Source organism: Mustela erminea, chromosome 3, assembly GCF_009829155.1.
Source record: "Mustela erminea isolate mMusErm1 chromosome 3, mMusErm1.Pri, whole genome shotgun sequence".
In the NCBI taxonomy this organism is placed as follows: domain Eukaryota; kingdom Metazoa; phylum Chordata; class Mammalia; order Carnivora; family Mustelidae; genus Mustela; species Mustela erminea.
Window position 1 is genome coordinate 94835917 of NC_045616.1, and position 20966 is coordinate 94856882.

At 36.9% G+C, this 20966-nt stretch overlaps 1 protein-coding gene across 1 annotated transcript in view; it reads left to right on the forward strand.

The window, feature by feature from the left end:
- Positions 1-20966, forward strand: part of RAPGEF6 (Rap guanine nucleotide exchange factor 6) — a 196720-nt gene that overhangs the window by 27234 nt on the left and 148520 nt on the right. Inside the window, 1 exon segment of the mRNA XM_032336811.1 lies at positions 4447-4530. Coding sequence (XP_032192702.1) covers positions 4447-4530 — 84 coding nt within the window.

Sequence of the window (20966 nt, forward strand, 5' to 3'; positions counted from 1 at the left end):
TCCTTCCCACTCTTGATTGATAGATACTAGGGTTGTTTCCAGTTTTTTTTCCTATTGTGAATAATAAAGTTTCGACAAACATCTTGTTCATGTCTTTTTGTGCCCTTATATAGTCATTACTATTGGGCATATTCTTAGGAATAGAATTAGTGGAAATGCATGTGATCAAATTAGGAGAATCTGACATTAGAATCTGAGTTACATATTTTATCCTATCTCACTGATTTTATTTTACATTTCCCTGCTTATTGATGATGAATGATTTTCATGTTTTTTGTAGGCTATTTGGGTAGCTTTGTTTTAATGAACTCTGATTTGAGTTTTTAACCATTTTTTAATTGGGTTTTCTGTAGTATTTCTGTTGATAAGTAGAAATTGATTTATGAATTCTGTATCCATGTCCTTTGTTGAGATACTTACATTATATGTATTTTCTCCCACTTTGTGGTTTTCCTTTTCACTCTATTAAAGGTATCCTTTGGAGAGGAGAAATTTCTAACTTTCTCAGTTTTTCTCTTGTGATGTGTGCTTTCCATGTCCTACTTAAAAAACAAAGTCTTTTCGTGCCTGGGTGACTCAGTTTGTTAAGTGACTGCCTTCGGCTCAGGTCATGATCCTGGAGTCCCGAGATCAAGTCCGGGACTTGGGCTCTCTGCTCACCAGAGAGTCTGCTTCTCCCGCCACGCTCTCTCCTTTCATGCTCGCTCGCTCGCTCACTCTCTCATTCTCTCTCTCTCTCTCAAATAAATAAAATCTTAAAAAATAAATAAATAAATAAAACCCGGGGCGCCTGGGTGGCTCAGTGGGTTAAGCCGCTGCCTTCGGCTCAGGTCATGATCTCGGGGTCCTGGGATCGAATCCCATGTCGGGCTCTCTGCTCAGCAGGGAGCCTGCTTCTCTCTCTCTCTGCCTGCCTCTCTGTCTACTTGTGATCTCTCTGTCAAAAAAAAAAAAAAAACCCCCAAAAAAAAAAATAAAAAGTAAAGTCTTTGTCTTTCTCCAGGTGATGAGTTATTTTCCTTCTTAAAATATTGGTAGCAATGACCTCTTTTATTATATAGCTTCACCTGGTATATTGAGATTGTGTTAATTTCCATGTGTCATTATCAGCCCATGATATTTATCAGTTTTTGAAAGCATTAAACTGAACTCACAAGGATTTTAATACCTATCTTGATTCATTTTTTAGTCCATTCATTTATTATTAAACGCTTGTCTGCTATACATTATGCTTACCTTTGTGCAGAGTGGTGGGGAGACATAGTGTTTGTCTTTATTGAGCTTATTGTTGAGTAGAGAAAATTAATTAAAAGGTGAACATATTTAAGTACTTTCAAGGAAAAGAATGTATAAATAGATCATTGGAACAGAATTGAGAGCCTAGAAGTAAACCCTTGTATTTATGAGCAGTTGTTTTTTTTTTAAATGATCTCCAGCTAAGATCTATCCATAGTGTGGGTATAACACAATGGAGGATTAAAAAGGAATCACCGATGTACAGTTCATTTATGATGAAGGTGCTGAAGCATTTAGGGAGGCCAGTGTCGTTTTTTCAGCAAATGATGCTGGGTTAATTAAATATTTACTTGCAAAAAGTTTATTTATTTATTGACTTTTTTTTTTTTTTTCAAAATGTTAATTTAGACCCTTACCTTACACCATACAGAATTTATACCAAAATTAATGAGCTGTCACTTTATAGCCATTAGAGTAGTCACAGAAAAAATGTGGACAGTAGCAAATACTGGCACCAGTACGGTAAACAGCTGGAATCCTCATCCGTTAGTGATGTGGATGTTAAATGATAGAGTTACTGTGGGAAGCAGTGGCAGTTTCTCAAAAAGTTTTACCACGTAACCCAGTAATTCCACTTTTACATATTTATACTAGATAAGTGAAAATAGATGCCTACAAAGATGTACACAAAGATGTTCTTAGTAGTGCTATTTGTATTCCCAGCCTAAAACCAGAAATTATAAAAATTTTTGATGAATGGATAAATGTCATGTAACTGTATAGCGGAGTACAGTCTGGCAATTAAAAAGGAATAAAGCATTTATATATACCACAACATGGATAAACCTCAAAAACATGCCATGTGGAAGAAGCAAGGGAGAAACACCATATATTACATGGTCCCATTTATATGAACTGTCCAGGAAAGCCACATCTGTAGACACAGAGCATGTTACAGGTTAGGAACACAAAGAAGTGTTCTAAAACTGGATTGTGCTGATCTTTGCACAGTTCTTTTAAGTTTCATGAAAATTGGATTGTGCACTTTTATGGTATTTAAATTATACCTCAGTAAACTTTTAGAAATATTAAGAGTAACACAAATCTGTATCTGGTTCATAATACAATTTTAAAAGAAGGTGGAAGTTAATAAGAATTTTAATTTAGAGTTTGGTGGAAGTAGAGAAAAGAGTGTATATGGTTGATCTGGACTGGGAAGCAACATGGTAGAAAAAGGGAAAGTAAACCATGTGTTCAAGCACCATGAGGAAAGAAGAGGAACTAGTAAGAGAGGAGACTGGAGAAGCAGATGGAGGCCATCTTAAGATTTTTTGATCTTTATCTTAGGAGCATCTGAAGCCTTTGTATGAATAAGATCTGACAAGATTAAGTATGCCTTCCTTCTCTGGGCTGGAGTTTGCTTGCCCAGAGAACAGGAGATACAGTGGCCCACTTGAAAGCATTTTGCTTTCCTTGGGTTTACTTAGGTGCATTGGCAAACCATGCTCTGAGAGTGAATTTTTTTTCAAGGTCTGAGCAGTTTCTTAGTCATGGGCTGGCATGGTTCTCCTTGTGGTGGGAGTGAACTTTGGGATTTTCCTACATTTACAGTAGAATTTACTGACAACTTTGTGACCACTTTAGCTAAGTGAAATAAAAATTGGAGGCTTGTGGTGGCATCTACTTAACAACTTTGTCCTGTCTTAATTTCTGGCAAATTGTTTGATTTTATTCCCCCTTGACTTTTTAAGTCATATTTCACAACAGTAAGGAAGTAAAATTTCTTTTTTTTTTTTTAATATTATTTATTTATTTGACAGAGATCACAAGTAGGCAGAGAGGCAGGCAGAGAGAGAGAGAGGAGGAAGCAGGCTCCCTGCTGAGCAGAGATCCAGATAGGAAGTAAAATTTCTAAACAAAGAACCTTAAGTAGGAGATGTGTAACCATTTACGTCTTCCCTCAGTGAAGATTAGAAGATACTAAAAAAGCAACTTTAAAGTACCTGTTGGAGGGGCATCTGGGTGGCTCAGTTGGTTAACTGGTGGACTCTTGATTATGGCTCGGGGAGGGGGGCGCGGTGATCTCAGGGTCCTGAGATTGGGCTCTGTGCTCAGCCCAGAGTCTGCTTGAGGATTCTTTCTCACTCCTTCTGCTCCCCATTCCCCCATCCTCCCAGTTTGCTCATACATGCTCATGTTCTCTCTTTCAAATAAATCTTAAAGAAAAAAAAAATAAAGTACCTAACTGGAAAGTTGACAGTTTTTCCTTCTTATGGTCAGTAATGGGATTGACCTAGAAAGCTTACCCTGAGTGCTATGTGGAATGTTTTAGAAGCCTAGGTTTCTGGTTGGAGGATGGCAGTATTCAGTGAATACAGAGAATACCAGAAAAGATGTAATCTTGAAGGAAATGGTAGGTAGATTTTTTAATTTGTTGAGTCTGAGTTCTCTCAGTTACGTATAGTCAAGGTAGATAGTTATATAGATAAAAAGTTCCCCAGGTCAGAGAAATGATTTGTTTTACACGTACATATTGGAAGAAGTTAAAACCTTAGTTATGGTAGATAAAGATATTTAAAAGACCGAATGGTTAGTTTATACACTAACAACTAACAAAATTCTGGGTTTCCATTGGAGATTTAACTCAACTAAAAGGCTGATACATTTAAGTCATCAGGTATTCTTTATTTTTCAAACACACATAAAATGAAAGATTTGATAGGCAATTTGTTCATGTCAATACAATTTAAAAGAAATAAATAGATCATGATTCAGATTACAGTTGTCAGTGAAGATATGACATTGATAAACTTGTGAATTCCAAGGAAGTCTTTAATATTATTAAAACAGGGTTTTATGGTATGTAGATGTAGTACAATATTTAAGCTTTAATCTTCATCAGATCTTATGATCCACTACACAGAAATGAAGACTGTGAAGCTAAAGGTGTAATAAAATTGACTTAATAACTATATTCTTGTGAAGTCTGTATCTTAGGATAGTGATTACACTTTTCCCGTATGCACATGGTCTGTGTAAAACCTTTGGCAACAGTCAGTATTTCCCCCAATTCCATTAAATGTTAATGATTTATGATATTATTAGAATGCATTTCATGTTATGTATTTTGTATTGAATTATGTATATTTTGAGTCCTATACATGTGCATATGTGTATTTATTTACTTGTTAATTTTACTTATTTTAACAGTTCAGAAACTGTTGCCAGATGTTGGTATATCCTGCTTTCTGGATCTGTGCTTATGAAAGACTCCATGGTCTTGCCTCCTTGCAGGTACATTTACATTTGCTGCTTTAGAGTATGTGCAGGCAGAGTTAATATTACAACTATTTATTCTATCTCTAATGTTAAACTGTTTTATGTAGGATGTATATATTCTCTCAGTAGGTGATATATTTTATAAATGTGCTTGCTTACTGGTACTATTGAAAATAGTAAGAAACAATTGACAATTCATGCTTCTGAGGGTGTGATCTTTAAGTTTACATCATACATAGTATCTTTTATTTGGTCTTTAGTTTTATATGAGATTTGATTTAATTTATCTAATGGTTTTTGAACTTGTTGCTACTAATAGTGATTATAGAGAGGGTGATCTATTTTAATAGTTAAGAAAATGGTTTTTAGAATAATAGATTTTAGAGAACAGCAACTAGATTAAAGTCCTAATTTAACACTGTTAGGACCTTATACAAATTTTAATTTTCTTTATAAAATGAGTATAATAGTACCTACTTGAAGAGTCTCTATGAAGTTTTAGCAAACTCTACCACTCAAAGCTCTGAACAGACGTCTGTAAACATTGGCAGTCAAGAGCCAATCTGTGTGAGTTCATGACAAATGTTCTAATATTTCTTGGGCAAATTACCTAATTATGAGTAGTTTTGAGGAATAAATTAGTTTATCTGTATCTATATCCATATCTTAGAAGAGTACCTGACTGTTACAGGTAATTGTTAATTATCACTAGCACAATTATTAGGTAAAACAAGAGAAGGGTGCTTGGAAAAATGGTCACATGCAGTGTTCTTCAAGAATTTGTTCTCTAAGCAATTATTAAAATTTTGGGGGCCTAATATTGAAATTTGGTGACATAAAAACATAATTTTTTAATTGACTTATTTCCAATAATGTTGAGCAGATATTTTTAGATTTACTTATTTATTATTTTATTGATTATTTATTATAATTTTAATTATAAAATAATTGTAATTAATTTGATTAAAAATTTAAAAATATATTTTATTACTATTTTTCTAAAGTAAGGCTTTTAATTGCAGCTATTAGTTGCAAAACTGTTAAATTTAAATATCAGAGTATAGTCTACTTGATGGATTGTATGGTCATCTCATTTTTGATGCCATTTTTAAAGTCCTATCTTGAATCCTTCAGGACTCTGATTGACGCTTGGTTAGGAAGTCTGTGCTTCTTGACTAATAATACATAGTGTCTCCTGTTTTTACGAATAAAATACATAGTAGTTCTTGGTTATTTAAGCCTTTGGGTCATTGTTTCTTTCTCCCTGTATTTCTGAAGCTCACTTAATGAATTTGTAATAAGTTTTAGCTACTGAGAGAGAATAAGCTGGAATGATAGAGACTGCAGTTAAGTTTTAGAAGTTAGTATTGTTCTTTTAAGTATTTCCTCACTCTTGCCTGCTCTGATGGTCAGGAATTTGTTGTTAAGACTTTCTGTAGCCATTAATCAGCCATAATAATTCACCATTATATAGCGATCAAGACAATGAAGCTTAATATTTTAATAATTCACAGACACGTATGAGATTTTAAACAACAAAGTGATGGTACACGTTAATGCAGCCCTCATGAACTTCACAGTAAACATGATTATAGAAGTTTAATCGTTATGTGAAGAACAGTTTTGGGGGTGTTTGGCTGATCAGTCAGTGGAGCATGCAACTCTTGATCTCAGGGTCTTCAATTAGAGCTCCCTGCTGGGTGTAGAGATTACTTAAAGTAAAAATTTAAAAATTAAAAAAAAAAAATTAACAGTTCTGGGTAGGGGATTTGCATTTTTCATTTGGCACATATTTGTACTAGGTCATAGGCTGTCTGTTAGAATTAAATTATCTGTAAATAAACTTAAAATAATGCTTAGCATATACTAAGCATTAAATAACTTTCGTCTTCTGTTAAAATTAATTTTTAGAGCATAATGGCATTGGGATATGATCATTGTAATACCAACAGAAAACAAACACTACTTATTACAGGAGAAGGAGTGAAAGTAGTATTCTAGTTCATTAAAATATAGCCTGTTTCTCTAGATGTAAAAATATTTATTCCCCTGATTGGGGTGCCTGGGTGGCTCAGTTGGTTAAGCATTTGCCTTCAGCTCAGGTCATGATCTCAGGATCCTGGGATTCAGCTCTCCTTGGGACTCCCTGACCGTCCGGGAGTCTGCCTCTCCCTCTACCCCTCCCCGCTCTTGTGCTTGCTTGCTCTTTCTCTTCCCCAAATAAATTTAAAAAAAAAATTTTTTTTTTTTTTTAATATTTATTCCTGGGGCGCCTGAGTGGCTCAGTGGGGTGGGCTGCTGCCTTCGGCTCAGGTCATGGTCTCAGGGTCCTGGGATCGAACCCTGCATCGGGTTCTCTGCTCGGCAGGGAGCCTGCTTCCTCCTCTCTCTCTGCCTCCCTCTCTGCCTGCTTGTGATCTCTCTTTGTCAAATAAATAAATAAAACCTTTAAAAAATTTATTTATTCCTCTTACCAGTCAAGAGACAGAAACTGCACAATAATTAGAACAAGGACAGTTTAAAGAATTATTATTTAAAGAAATGAGGCATTGAGAAGGATAAAGGAGCCAAGGGAGAATACCCATGGAAAGAACAAACCTGAAAGGGGGACTCTTTCCCCACAACTGGATTTTAGGTCTTGTTGGAAATGTGTTAGCTGTTGCCCAGTAGATAGTGGAGAAATTCACTGGGTTGTCTTGCACCAGAGCAGGTACACATAGGGTCAAGGCTGACAGGAAGAGAATTGCTGACCAGGACTGACAAGAGAACCTCTCTTCCCCCTTTCCAGGTATGGTTAGGCCCTGAGGCTGGGGATAGGACCTCCCTTTGACACACACACACATACACACACACACACACACACCCCACACACATACACACACACTCGCTCTCCTAAAGACAATTTTTCTTTTGCATCGTTCTTCTACTAGCACCCTCTACTGGCAGAACTTTAACATTTTCAGCAGGCAGAAGGAGAACATTGACTTGAGTCTAGACTCTATTACAAAGTAGATTTGAAACGGAGAGTGAATAGGGGTACCTGGGTGGCTCACTTGGTTAGAGTGTCTGACTCTTGATTTCAGCTCAGGTCATGATCTCAGGATCTGTAAGATGGAGCCTGGAATAGGGCTCTGAGCTCAGAGGGGAGTCGGCTTGGGACCCACTCTGTCTCTCCCCTTCCCTCACTCTGTCCCTCCTCCTGCTTGAGTGTGCCTGGTTGCACACTGTCTAAAACAAATAAATCTTTAAAAAAAAAAAAAAAGACAATCAATTTGCAGCTGAAAGGCAGTAATTGTCACAGTCCACTACGCTGGCTACTTAGCTTCCATATCAGTGCTTCTAAACACTTTTGAGCTTCCATCCAACAAAAGAATTCTGTTTACACCTTACAAGGCAAAGCTGTCCTTCATACATGTGAAGAAGTTCTTACCCTCTCCAAAGTACTGAGATGTACAATCCTAACAGGCATTGCTGGCTATATGAATTACATACTTTATCACAGTGCTTCTGAATATTCTGCTAACTGAATAACCTTGTAAGGTTCACTTCCAACAAATTATATATACAATATATATGGGGAAGAGAGGAAAGAAAAAAATGGTTAACACTTAACCAGATATAGACATAATATATACAATAAACAAAGGGAAAATATGAAAAGCTCCTGTATTCCTTGTTAACAAGACTGTAGTTGGTTCCTCTGGCTTATGTCTTTCACTACCCATTCAAGTACTTTTGCCCTAAGCTAGCCTTTCATTTGTCCTGCGTTCTCTACCTGATGATGTGAACAAAACTTTGATTTCTGAAGGGTCCTTAAATGTCCTTCGTTGTGGTGATGATGGTGGCAGTTTTTTGTTTTTTGTTTTTTTAAAGATTTTATTTATTTATTTGACAGAGATCACAAGTAGGCAGAGAGGCAGGCAGAGAGAGAGGAGGAGAGGCAGGCAGAGAGAGAGGAGGAGAAGCAGGTTCCCTGCTGAGCAGAGAGCCCAATGTGGGGCTCGATCCCAGGACTCTGAGATTATGACCTAAGCCGAGGGCAGAGGCTTTAACCCACTGAGCCACCCAGGTGTCCGATGGTGGCAGTTTTCCATTAACTTTGAATAGTAGACATGGAAGTACAGTGAGGAGTCTTAGTGAATCACCTGGACTTCAGATGTAGTCCTGGTGGCCCCCGTTTTGTGCAGCAACTCAATTTCCCCTTGTGATTGGGATTAATCACTCAGGCCATTAGAGTAACCTCTCTCCCTCCCCGTTGGCTCAGTGGCCAGGTGCAAGTGTATAATTCACTGGAACAGTTGTGTTTCCTGGTAGAAACAATCTTCCTTTGGGTATTAAGTCTCAAAACCAGCAGAGCTCAAAGTTTTTTGGATGGCAAGCAAAAATTCTGTGAGTTATTTACTAGGTAATATCAGTGAGAAGAGCCACTCTTACTTTCATGCCTTGAATATCAGGCCTACGTATTCTGGCTGTTGGGGAAGACAGAAACCATTGCTGTACTTAGGCTGCTGTGAAATGAGTGCCTTGATAAAAGACAGTGCTGTCTAGAATGCCAGGATGGTAGATCAGGCATATAGTGAGCCTGTGGATAGTGGTGCTGGTAGAAACATGGACATGGAAGGCAAATGATTTCCAGAATCCATTGTAAATCATCATAAATCTGCCTCCAGGAGACTGTTCACGTGGAACAATGGTATCATATCAGAGTCTTAGTTTTGATCTCTGATGCTTGCAGATTAGGTTCCCAGCAGTAGCATTAGCAGTTGAGCCATGGTGTCTCTTGACACCATGGCTTCTTCATTCATGGACCCATTGAATAAGCACTGGTGTCCCTGGAGGAAGTTTGACTTGCACAGGGCATGTCATTTTGTTCACCTGATGATGAAAAGCCTGCTTCACAAAGCATGCCCTTGAGGCACTCATATAAGACAGAGTTATCTTCATAGTCTGTGCCCATTCTGAAAGAAGTGCTTCCACATACCTTTTCCTAGACTTCTCATTAGCAGTCTTCCAATCCTGTTCCTTGCAGATCCTCGAGCATTCAACCATGCCATTTGGAACTGCCCATAAATCTGTTTCATTCAATAATTCTGGCCATCTCTCAATCCAGACAAAATGGACATCTAAATGTATTGTTAGAATTTGTATTCTCTGGGAGGATTTTCCTTTACTGCCTTCTTTCATGGTCATCCTTGAGTGACCTGTGGGCCATCCACTTTTGGGTGATACCTACATGCTGTGCAGACTCACTGATGAAACAGGCTGAAGGCTTTTATTTCTCTCAGCTGGTCATAAGGAACTGCTCAGGTGGACATAGGCATGGATTGAGGTAGAAGAGGCACAGCAGTAGGAGTTGATTTTGGAGTCTGATCTACCTGTCTGCTCCTGGGTAAACTCAGCCTTTTACACAGATTGCTACTGCCCCTGCCCGACAGGCGTGGCTAACTGTGCAGTTCATAATCGGAAGTTCAGGCGGCATTGTCACCTGATGTCCTGTAGTTAGGCATTCAGAATCTCCGAAGGCCCAGTAACAAGACAGACACTTTTGTTTCTCAAAAGTATAGTAGATATTTGCAGAAGATGTTATGTTTGAGAAATTGTAGACATCTACACTGTCATTCTCAAATTAATGTTTGGGAGAGGCTGTAGAGAGCATCCATATTTGCCATGGACACTAAAGGTACCATTGATATGCTGGTTCATAAGGCCTAGATGGTACAGTGGCTTACGCTCCATCTTGAATTTGCTGGTAGCCTTGAGGACAATTCTGAAGATGGGTCAAAGTAGCACACTTAGGGTATGTTACCTCAAGAATGCAAAATAAACTAACCAAGCATTGTTCTTCTCTTTTTTGTGGTAGATGGCATGAGGTACAGCAACTTATATTTCAACTTAGAGGGGATATATTGTCATGTCCCAAATTATGGAACTCCCAGAAACTTCACGAGGGCAGGCCATTTGTATTTTTATATGTAATTTAAATCAGTAAAATAAATTTTTAAATTTACTAAAAACTAAGTAGATACATAATAAATCAAATCTGAAATTTATATGTCTTCTGAAATGAATTTAGTCTTTTTCTGGAATTGAATTCACTTTTTAATTGCCACAGTAAAATCAAATTGTAGCTCAAGAAAGCAAGGACTTTATTGAATAGTGGTTTTCAAATAAAATATAATGGTGCATGTATTCATCTATTCATTCAAACAATTTATGGAGCAAGTAAATATTGATTATCATCTTTTTATAAGACAGTAGCATTGAGATAAAAAAGACTGATTTACTTTGGATAGGGATGACTGCTTTGTTTGAAACAGGCCACACTGTTGTTTCACATGGAAAAAAAAAACTTGTTTAGGCAGTTGTAGAAATAGATTCTACAGATAAGCAGTATTAGCTAGGCAAAGAAGAAGGTAACAGAATTTGCAATCAGAGAATATCTCCAGTACTGGGGCATTAATTAATTTAGTAAACGTGGAGTGCCTGCATGTGTCACGTACTCTGCTAGTCTTGGGGTTGTTAAGGTTTTATTTAAATAACACTGTAAGTAGCTTTGTTCTTTTTCTAAGACATACTTTTTTTTTTTTTTTAAGAATCTAATTATTATTATTTTTTAAAGATTTTATTTATCTGACAGAGATCACAAGTAGGCAGCAAAGGCAGGCAGAGGGTGGCGGCGGTGGGGGTGGGGGGTGGCTCCCTGCTGAGCAGAGAGCCCCATGCAGGGCTCGATCTCAGGACCCTAAGATCATGACCTGAGCTGAGGGCAGAGGCTTAACCCACTGAGCCATCCAGGTGTTCAGGATGTACTTTTTAAATTTGTACCATTCAGAAATATTGTCATCCATACCATTTAACCCATCTTACATAGATGACTAACCACTTTTATTAATGTCTTCTTCAGGTTTTTTAAATACATATGTGAAAAAGAAATTCCTTTTTTCCCCCACATTTCTGACTCAAAAAGGAACACTGTTCCTTGGTTTTAACTCTTTTGTTCTGCAAGGTATGGGTAAAGTTTAGATAACCCAGATGTGCATATCAGTGAGTTACTATAGATTAAACATTTGCCTACTTATTCCTCAGATCAAAAAGTTGAACATTATCAACACCCTGGAGGCAGCCTGCAGTCTTCTCAAATTGGCTTTCCTACTTCCCCCTTTCCCACCAAAGATATCATTTTAAAAAATGTAATTAGTCTTTAATATCTGTAGAGTTTTAGCCTGACAGTATGCACACATAAACACTGTAGTTTTGTTCACTTTTGAATTTGATATGAGTGTAGTCATACAATATTCTTTTGTGTGTAGCTTCTTTGGCCCACTGTTAATGCAATTCATCCATGTAATTACAGTTACTTCTTTCTTTATTAGTATTACATTGTTTGTATAGTTGAGGGCTATTAGAAGTAAAGCAGCTGTGAACATTCTCGTACATCAGATACACATTGGCTTGCCTTTATGTAGCAGAGAGTTGTTGGCTTACAGGATGTCTGTATTCATATGAACAGTATTCATATATTGTTGATTGCCAGTTATACTCGAAAGTGGATGTACTATTTTACACATTCACTAGCATTGCATGAGAATTTCTGTAGTTCCATATCCTTAACAACATTTAGTATTGTCGTGGTTTTTACTTATTTTGACCGCTGAATTGCAGTTACTGTTGAGTGTCTATACCTCATATAATTTTAATTTGTATATTACAGATTGCTGATGAGTGAGTGCATTTTTATTTGAATAACTTTTTTTTAAAGTTCATCTTTAGATCTGTTGCCCATTTTTCTAATGCATTGTCCTTTTGTTAATGAGATAGAAATTCTCTATAAATCCTGAATAAGAATCTTTGGTTATTTTTGTTGCAAATACCTTTTCCCTGTGTCTTGTGTTGTTCATTCTCTTAGTAATGCCTTTGGATTAATGAAAGTTGTTAATTCGAATGGGGATCAGTCTTTTTCTTTTTGTCTTGTTTGCTTAAGAAAAATTTTCTGTACCTGTGGTCATGAAGATATTTTCCTTTGTTACTTTCTAGAACTTTCCTTGTTTTCTTTTCACATTTAGGTCTATATTCTACTTAGATTGGATTTTTGAGTACGATAATCTTGTGTGGTTTGCCATATGGATTTCTGTATATCCTTTATCCATTCTTGTTCAGTGCCATATCTTTTTTTTTTTATAAACAAATATCCACATAAGTGGATATCCTGTTTCTGGGCTCCTGATTGTTACAGTAGATTTTGTTTGTCACTGCTTGAATATCACACTGTTGTAATTACAGTAGCTTTATAATGTGTCTTGAAGTTTAACAGAGAAACTGTTAAATGAGAAACTGCTAAATTGCTTTCCACAGCATTGTATCATTTTAAACTCCCACCAGCAGTGTCTTAAGAGTTGTTTTTCTTCCTACGCAGTCACCAACACATGATTGTCAGTATTTTAGTTTAGCTGTTCTAGTCACTGTGAAGTAGTTTGCATTTTAATTTTCCTGCTTAATGATATTTAGCACTTTTTCTTGTGTTTATTGGTTGCTGCTTCCTCTATATTCTTTTGTGAAGTAACTGAATAAAGTTTTTTTGAGAGCTTTAAAGTGGAGTTGTTTTGTCTTAAATTTTTAAAAATAGGAATCTTTAATACATTCATGATACAAGGAGATAGGTTTTGCATACATTTTCTGTCATTTTTGGCTTGCATTTTCATTTTCTTAGTTGTTTCTTATTAGCGCCATGCTCTAACCAACTGGATGAACCAGCCACCCTAATTGTCTTTTAAACAACTTTATTAAGATGTAATTGATGTAGACTGAATCGCACTTATTTATTTATTTAAAAGATTTTATTTATTTATTTGACAGACAGAGATCATAAGTAGACAGAAAGAGAGAGAGGGGTAAGCAGGCTCCCCGCTGAGCAGAGAGCCCGATGTGGGGCTCCATCCCAGGACCCTGAGATCATGACCTGAACCGAAGGCAGAAGCTTAACCCATTGAGCCACCCAGGTGCTCCTGCGTTTATTTAAAATATAAAGTTCGGTAAATTTTGGTGTATGTATACACTTGTAAAACTACCACTCTAGTGAAGATAATGAGCATATCCATCACCCCCCAAAAGTACTTGTGCCCCATTGTAAACTTAGTATTTCCACCTTCCTATTCCCTCCTATGATCCACAGGGATTTGATGTGTGTGTTTCTGTGTGTCACTGTAGATTACATTTTCTAGAATTTTATATAAGGTGAAACATACATATTTTTTTTCTTGGCTGGCTTCTCACATTAAAATTACTTTGGGGTTTATCCGTGTTTTAATATGTATCAATATTTCATTCCTTTTTTTCTTTTTTAAGTCACCATGCAGTACATTAGATCACCAGAGCTTATTCTTGTGCTTCTGAAAATTGTTTTCCTTTGACCTTCATCACTGTAATTCCCTCTCCCTTGAGTACCTGGCAACCACCATTTTAGTCTGTTTCTATGAAATCAGATTTAAAATAAAAAGTTGTCTCTACATGTGATAATGAACAGTTTTTGTCTTTCTGTTTATGGTGTACTTCATTCAACATAATGACCTCAGAGTTCATCCATGGAATGACAGGATTTCCTTCTGTACCACATTATCTTGATCCATTCATCTATCATTTATTTCATTGCTTTTTATTGCAATATTCTTTTGTATGGATATACTACTCTTGGCAGTTCAACTATTCATGGACATTTGGGTAATTTCCTGTTTTTGATTATTTTGACTTGTGACACTATCAGCATTTGTTTATAAGTCTTTATATGGACATATGGTTTATCTTTTTAGTATATACATGGGAAGAGAATGGATTATAAGTCTTCATGTAGACACATACTTCATTTATTTTGGGTATAGAAGTATGTATGTATATTTATTTTGGAAGAGTTATGTTGCGTGATAGAGAGGGATATTTAGCCTTTTAAGAAAGTGTTACACTCTTTTCCACAGTTGTCATTTTACATTCCCACCGACAGTGTAAGAGAATACTAGTTGTTCCACAATACCTCCTCACAAACACTTGGTAAGGTCAATCTTATTTTTTAAAGAGAGAGAGCGCACAAGGATGAGATGGGGGTGGGGAGGAGCAGGCTTCAGGGGTCCATCCTGTCGACTGTGGGATCATGACCTAAGCCGAAATCAAGAGTCTGATGCTTAATCAAATTGACCCAGACACCCAGGAGCCCCAAAGTCAATCTTTTAAATTTACATATCCTCATGGGTATGGGATCATAGCTGATAGTAGTTTAAATTTGCATTTCCAAAAATGAAACAAGATGGGATCGGGAGGGAGACAAACCATAATAGATTCTTAATCTCACAAAACAAACCGAGGGTCGCGGGGGATGGTAGAAGGTGGAATGGAGAGGGTGGTTGGGTTATGGACATTGGGGAGGGTATGTGCTGTGGTGAGTGCTGTGAAGTATGTATGCCTGACGATTCACAGACCTGTACCCCTGGGGCAAATAATACATTATATGTTAACAAAAAACATTAAAAAAATTTGCATTTCCCTAAAGACTAGTGATGGTGAGCGTCTTTTTATGTAGTTATTTGTCAATTACGTATTGTCTACAAAGGGTCTCTTTGAATCATTTGCCCATTTGGGTGGGGTAGGTAGAGTTGTATGATTTATTTTGTAGTTCCAGATGCTTTATGCTTTACATAGTTCCTTCAACAGATGGGTGCCTGACAAATATTTTCTTCTGGTCTGTGGATTGTTTTCCATCTATTAATTGCTTTTCAGAGAGCAGAACTTAATGAAGTCCAGTTTATCAAGTTTTTCTTTAATGGACTTTGCCTTTGTTGTTTGTAGGAAATCTTTGATTAACCCATTGTCTCAATTAGTTTTCTGTAATTTCTTCTGGAACCTGTATTGTTGCAGATTTTATTATGATATATTTAGATTTGTGATCTCTTGTAGTTACTTTTTTTTCATAGCATGGTATGTGGATCTAATTTCATCATTTTACCTGTACATATTCAATTGTTCTACCACCATTTGTTGACAAAACTATCCTTTCTCTGAATTACCTTTGTATCATTGTTGAAATTTTATTGACTATGTGGTCTATTTCCCAACTGTTTAATTTGTTTCATTGATCTGTTTTTTTCATTGATTTATTTTTTCTGTGTTGTTCCATTGCTACATTATCCTGATGACTCTAGCTTTATAATATATTACAAAATGTCTGAGTCCTCACAGCTTTGTCAAATTGGATTATTATAGATTCTTTACAGTTTCAGGTGAATTTTAGAATCAATTTATTAATTTTTAAAAAAAGCAAAGCCTGGGATTTTGATTGGAAATGAATTGAATCTGTAGACCATTTTCGGTGGTATTGACATCTTAACAGTTGTCTCTTTTAGAACATGAACAAGGTGCATCAGTCTATTTGTTTAGGTCAACAATGTTGTGTAATTTTCTCTCAGAGCTCTTCTGTAGTTTTCAGTGTTGAGGTGTTGCATGTGTTGATTTTATATCTTGGAACATTACTAAATTCACTTGTTTGTTCTAATAGCCATCTTAGAGAATCTGTAGAATTTTCTGTCTGTTGTCTACTGATTTGTGAACTGACTGTTGGGTTTTTTTTTCCCTAATTTAAATGCGCTCCCCCCCCCCCCCCCCCCCCCCCGCCTTACCCTGTCTTTCCTGCCTTACTGCCCTGGGAAGAAACCACAGTACAGTATTGAAGAGATGTACAGAGAGCGGACAGGCTTTATTGTTCTGTCTAGAAGGGGAATTGGGGATGAGAAAGTAGAACATGCACTTTTTCACCAAACATACTAATAGGTGTAAATCTTTTGCAGATGCAAAATTTATTTATAAAATTTATTTTGTAAAATTGGTCATTAGTATCCCATTGTATGCATATGTCACAGTCTGTTTATATAATTTACTATTGAAAGAAATTAAGGTTGTTTCCAATTTTTTGTGATAACAAAGACCCAATGATTTTTTTTTTTTGTAAGATTTTATATATTTTTTGGCAGAGACACAGCGAGAGAGGGAACACAAGCAGGATGAGTGGGAGAAGGAGAAGCAGGCCTTCTGCTGAGTAGGGAGCCCAATGCAGGACTCAGGCTCAGGACCCTGGGATCATGACCTGAGCTGAAGGCAGATGCTTAACGACTGAACCACTCAGGCTCCTGATCATTTCTGTACAAGTCTCTGCATAGACTGGTGTTTTTCCTTCAGTGAAGAGCTTCAGTTCAGTGACTGAACCATGTGGTAGTCATATTTAACTTATAAAAAGAACTGCCAGATGTTATGTCAAGTTTTGTACCATTTATATTGCCACCACCAGTTTATAGAATTCACATTGCTCTGTATCCTCCTTAGTGCTTGAGATGGTTAGTCTTTAATTTTAGCTATTCTTGTGTGTATGAAATGGATCTCATTGTGGTGTTAATTTGCATTTCTGTGATAACTAATGCTATCAGCTTTTTTTGTGAATTAATCATTCACGAATCTTCTTTTGTGAAAAATTGGTTCAGTTCTTTTTTTTTTTTTTTAAAGATTTTATTTATTTATTTGACAGAGACAGAGAGATCACAAGTAGGCAGAGAAGCAGGCAGAGAGACAGGAGGAAGCAGGCCCCCTGCCGAGCAGAGAGCCCTATGCGGGGCTCAATCCCAGGACCCTGAGATCATGACCTGAGCTGAAGGCAGAGGCTTTAACCCACTGAGCCACCCAGGTGCCCCTAATTTGTTCAGTTCTTAAGAGGTTGTGTCTTTTTTGAGGTATAGGAATTATTTGTATATCATGCATAAAAATTCATTACAAAATAAATCTGTTGCAAATACTTTTCCTGGACTGATTTCTTGCCTTTTCATTTTTCACTGGTGACTTCTTTAATTGTTACAAAGTCCCAAGGATGATTTTTTTTTCCTTTTATTTGTAGTACTTATGTGTGCCAGCGAATCTTCCTCTATTCCAAGTTTTTAAAGATTTTGTTCGTTTCTTAGACAGTTTTCTTAAAATAGATTTATTTGAAGTAAAATTTGCATACCATAAAATTCATCCATTTTAAGTTCACAGTTGAATAATTTATAGTAAATGTATACATTGGTGCATCACAGTTACAGATGACTTCCATTGCCTGAAAAAGTTGCCTCATGCTCTTTTGTGTTGTAGCACACTCATTGTAAAAAAATTATTAAATTGTACTTCATTCTAGAAAGATTCCACATTTTGTCCATCCATTTAACAGAAGTTGAAAATTTTGAGAAATAAGAAATTTTTTATTCTAGCTTGGGAGTTTTTACAAATAACAGTGTTATCAAGATTTACTTTCAAGTCTTAACAACATTTAATGAATCAAGTTTCTCTGTATCTTCTCCATCACTTGCTGTTGTGGCCAGCAACATTTAATGAATCAAATTTCTCTGTATCTTCTCCATCACTTGCTGTTGACAGTCTTCGATTACTACTGTTTCAGTGTGTACTTAACAGCATTTCAGTGCTATTTTATTTTGCGTTTCATTAGTGAGTGGTGCCTTTGCAGATCCTTCCATGTGCTTATTAGGCTATATCTTCTCTGTTAAATTGTTAGAGCTTTTCTCTTTTCATTTGTGTTGTCATACTTTCAAATTATAAGAATTTACAGTTGACTCTTAAACAGCTGATTGAGACATCCATGTGCATGTTTTAGTGTGTACATAAGTTTTCAACTCCTTTGGGAGGAGGAATATGATTACTAGGTTGTATGGTAAGAGTATTTCTAGTTTTGTAAGAAATTTCCAAACTCTACTAAAGTGTGCCATTTTATGTTCCTAGACCAATGAATGAGAGTTCCTGTTGCTCCATGACCATACCAAATATTCAGTGTTGTCTGTGTACTAGAAGTTAGCCATTCCTACAGGGTGTAATGTATCTCATTGTTATTTCAATTTGCATTTCCGTGATGATTTCTGATGTGGAGCTTTTCATGTGGTTGTTTGGTGGTCACAAGTAGGCAGAGAGGCAGGCAGAGAGAGAGGGGGAAGCAGGCTCCCTGCCGAGCAGAGAGCCCAATGCAGGGCTCAATCCCAGGACCCTGGAATCATGACCTGAGCCGAAGGCATAGGCTTTAACCCACTGAGCCACCCAGGTGCCCCATCTTTGGCCCATTTTTAAATAATTTTCCTGTTGAGGTTTTTTTTTTTTTTTTTTTTTAAGATTTTATTTATTTATTTGACAGATAGAGATCACAAGTAGGCAGAGAAAGAGGAAGGGAAGCGGGTTCCCCACTGAGCAGATCATGACCTGAGCCGAAGGCAGAGGCTTTAACCCACGAGCCACCCAGGCTTCCCTTCTTGTTGAGTTTAAGAGTTCTTGTGTCTTTGTACTTTGGATAACAAGCCTTTTTCAGACGGACATTTTGGAAATATTTTTCTTGGTCTGTGGCTTGTCTTCTCATTCTCTTGACTTTGTCTTTTCTATTAATAGCTTTCAGTGGTAATGAAGTTCAGCTTATTTCTTTTATGTATCATGCTTTTGATTTTGGAGCTAAAAGGTCACTGCCAGTCCTAAAATCATTTATATTTTTCCTGTGTTTTCTAGGAGTTGTATGGCTTTATGTTTTACATTTAGATCTAGGATCCATTTTGAGTTAATTTTCTTGATGAGATGGTGTAAGATAGATGTCCGTTATTCCAGCACTATTTGTGGAAGAGACTGTCTTTGCTTCATTGTGTAGCTTTTGCTTCTTTGTCAAAATCAGTTGAGCATATCAATGGGACTCTGATTCTGGGATCTGTGTTTTCTTTTATTGATACCTTTGTTTATTCATTAACCAATACCATAGTGTCCTGTTCCCTGAACCTGTATGATACATTTTTAAATTCAGCTAGTGTCTTCTTCTTCTTCGCCTTTGTCGTCTTCGTCATCATTGTCGTCGTCTTCTTCTTCTTCTTCCTAAGATTGATTTATTTGAGAGAGAGTGAGCAGGAGAGGAAAAAAGAGCACAAGTGGAGGGAGGGACAGAGATAGAGGGAAAAGCAAACTCCCCGTTGAGTAGGGAACCAATATGGGGCGCCATCCCAGAACCGTGACATGACGACCTGAGGCAAAGGCAGACACCTGAGCTACCCACATGCCCTAGTGTCAGTCTTCTGACTTAGTTCTTCTTCTGTGTTGTGTTAGCTATTCTGAGTCTTCTGCCTATTCATGTAAACTTTAGAATTGTTTTTTTTTTTTTTAAGATTTTATTTATTTATTTGGCAGAGAGAGAGAGAGAAAGAGACAGAGATCACAAGTAGGCAGAGAGGCAGTCAGAGAGAGAGAGGGGAAATCAGGCTCCTTGCTGAGCAGAGAGCCAGATGTGGGGCTCGATCCCAGGACCCTGAGATCATGACCTGAGCCAAAGGCAGAAGCCTAACCCACTGAGCCACCCAGGCACCCCTAGAATTGGTTTTTCAATGTCTGCATATAACTTGGGGTTCCTGGGTGGCCCAATCAGATAAGTGTCTGCCTTTTGCTCAGGTCATGATCCCAGGGTCCTGGGATCGAGGCCTGCATCAAGCTTCCGGCTTGGTGGGCAGCCTGCTATGCCGTCTTCCTCTGCCTGCCACTCTGCCTACTTGTGTTCTCTCTTAATCTCTCTTCAAGAAATAAATAAACTTTAACAATTTTTAAAGAAAAAAACTTTCAGAGATTTTGAACGGAATTGCATTGAATCTATAATTCAGTTTGGGGAGAAATGACATCTTGGCAACAACGAGTCTTCCTATTCATGAATATGGAATCTTTCTTCATTTGTTTAGCTCTTAAATATCGTTGATCAGAGTTTTGTAGTTTTCACCGTACTGATCTTGTACATTATTCTGATAGATTTTTACCATATAGTTTCTGATTTATCTGGATGCTAATGGGTATGACATTGTTTGTTTTTATAATTCTGCTTGTTCGATAGTATATAGGAAAGTAATTGACTTTTATGAAACTTGTACCCTGCAACCTTGCTATAATAACTTATACCAGAAGTATTTTTGCGCCCCCCCCCATTTTGTACTTAATCATTTCATCTGTGAACAGGATAGTTTTATCTTTTCCTTACCAATCTTAGACCTTTTGTTTCCTTTTCCAACTGTATTAGTTAGGTCCTCCAGTATGATTTTGGAAAGCAGTGGTTGAGAAGGAGACATCCTTGCTTAGTTGCTCATCTTAGTAGATACTAGCTATTGGTTTTTTGTAAATACTCATAATCAGGTTAAGGATGTTACCCTATACTCCTGGTATACTGAGTTTGTAATAATGAATGAGTTTTGGTTTTTGTCAGATGTGTTTTCTGCATCTGTTGGTATGATTGTGTGATTTTTTTTTTTTTAGCCTTTGATATGATGGATTGCATTAATTTTTGAATGTTGAACTCTCCGTTTTTGTTCAACTAGTCCCAAATATTTTTCTTTTTGATCCTATTTTGGATAGCATTGCTTGCTTAATTTTATGTTTAT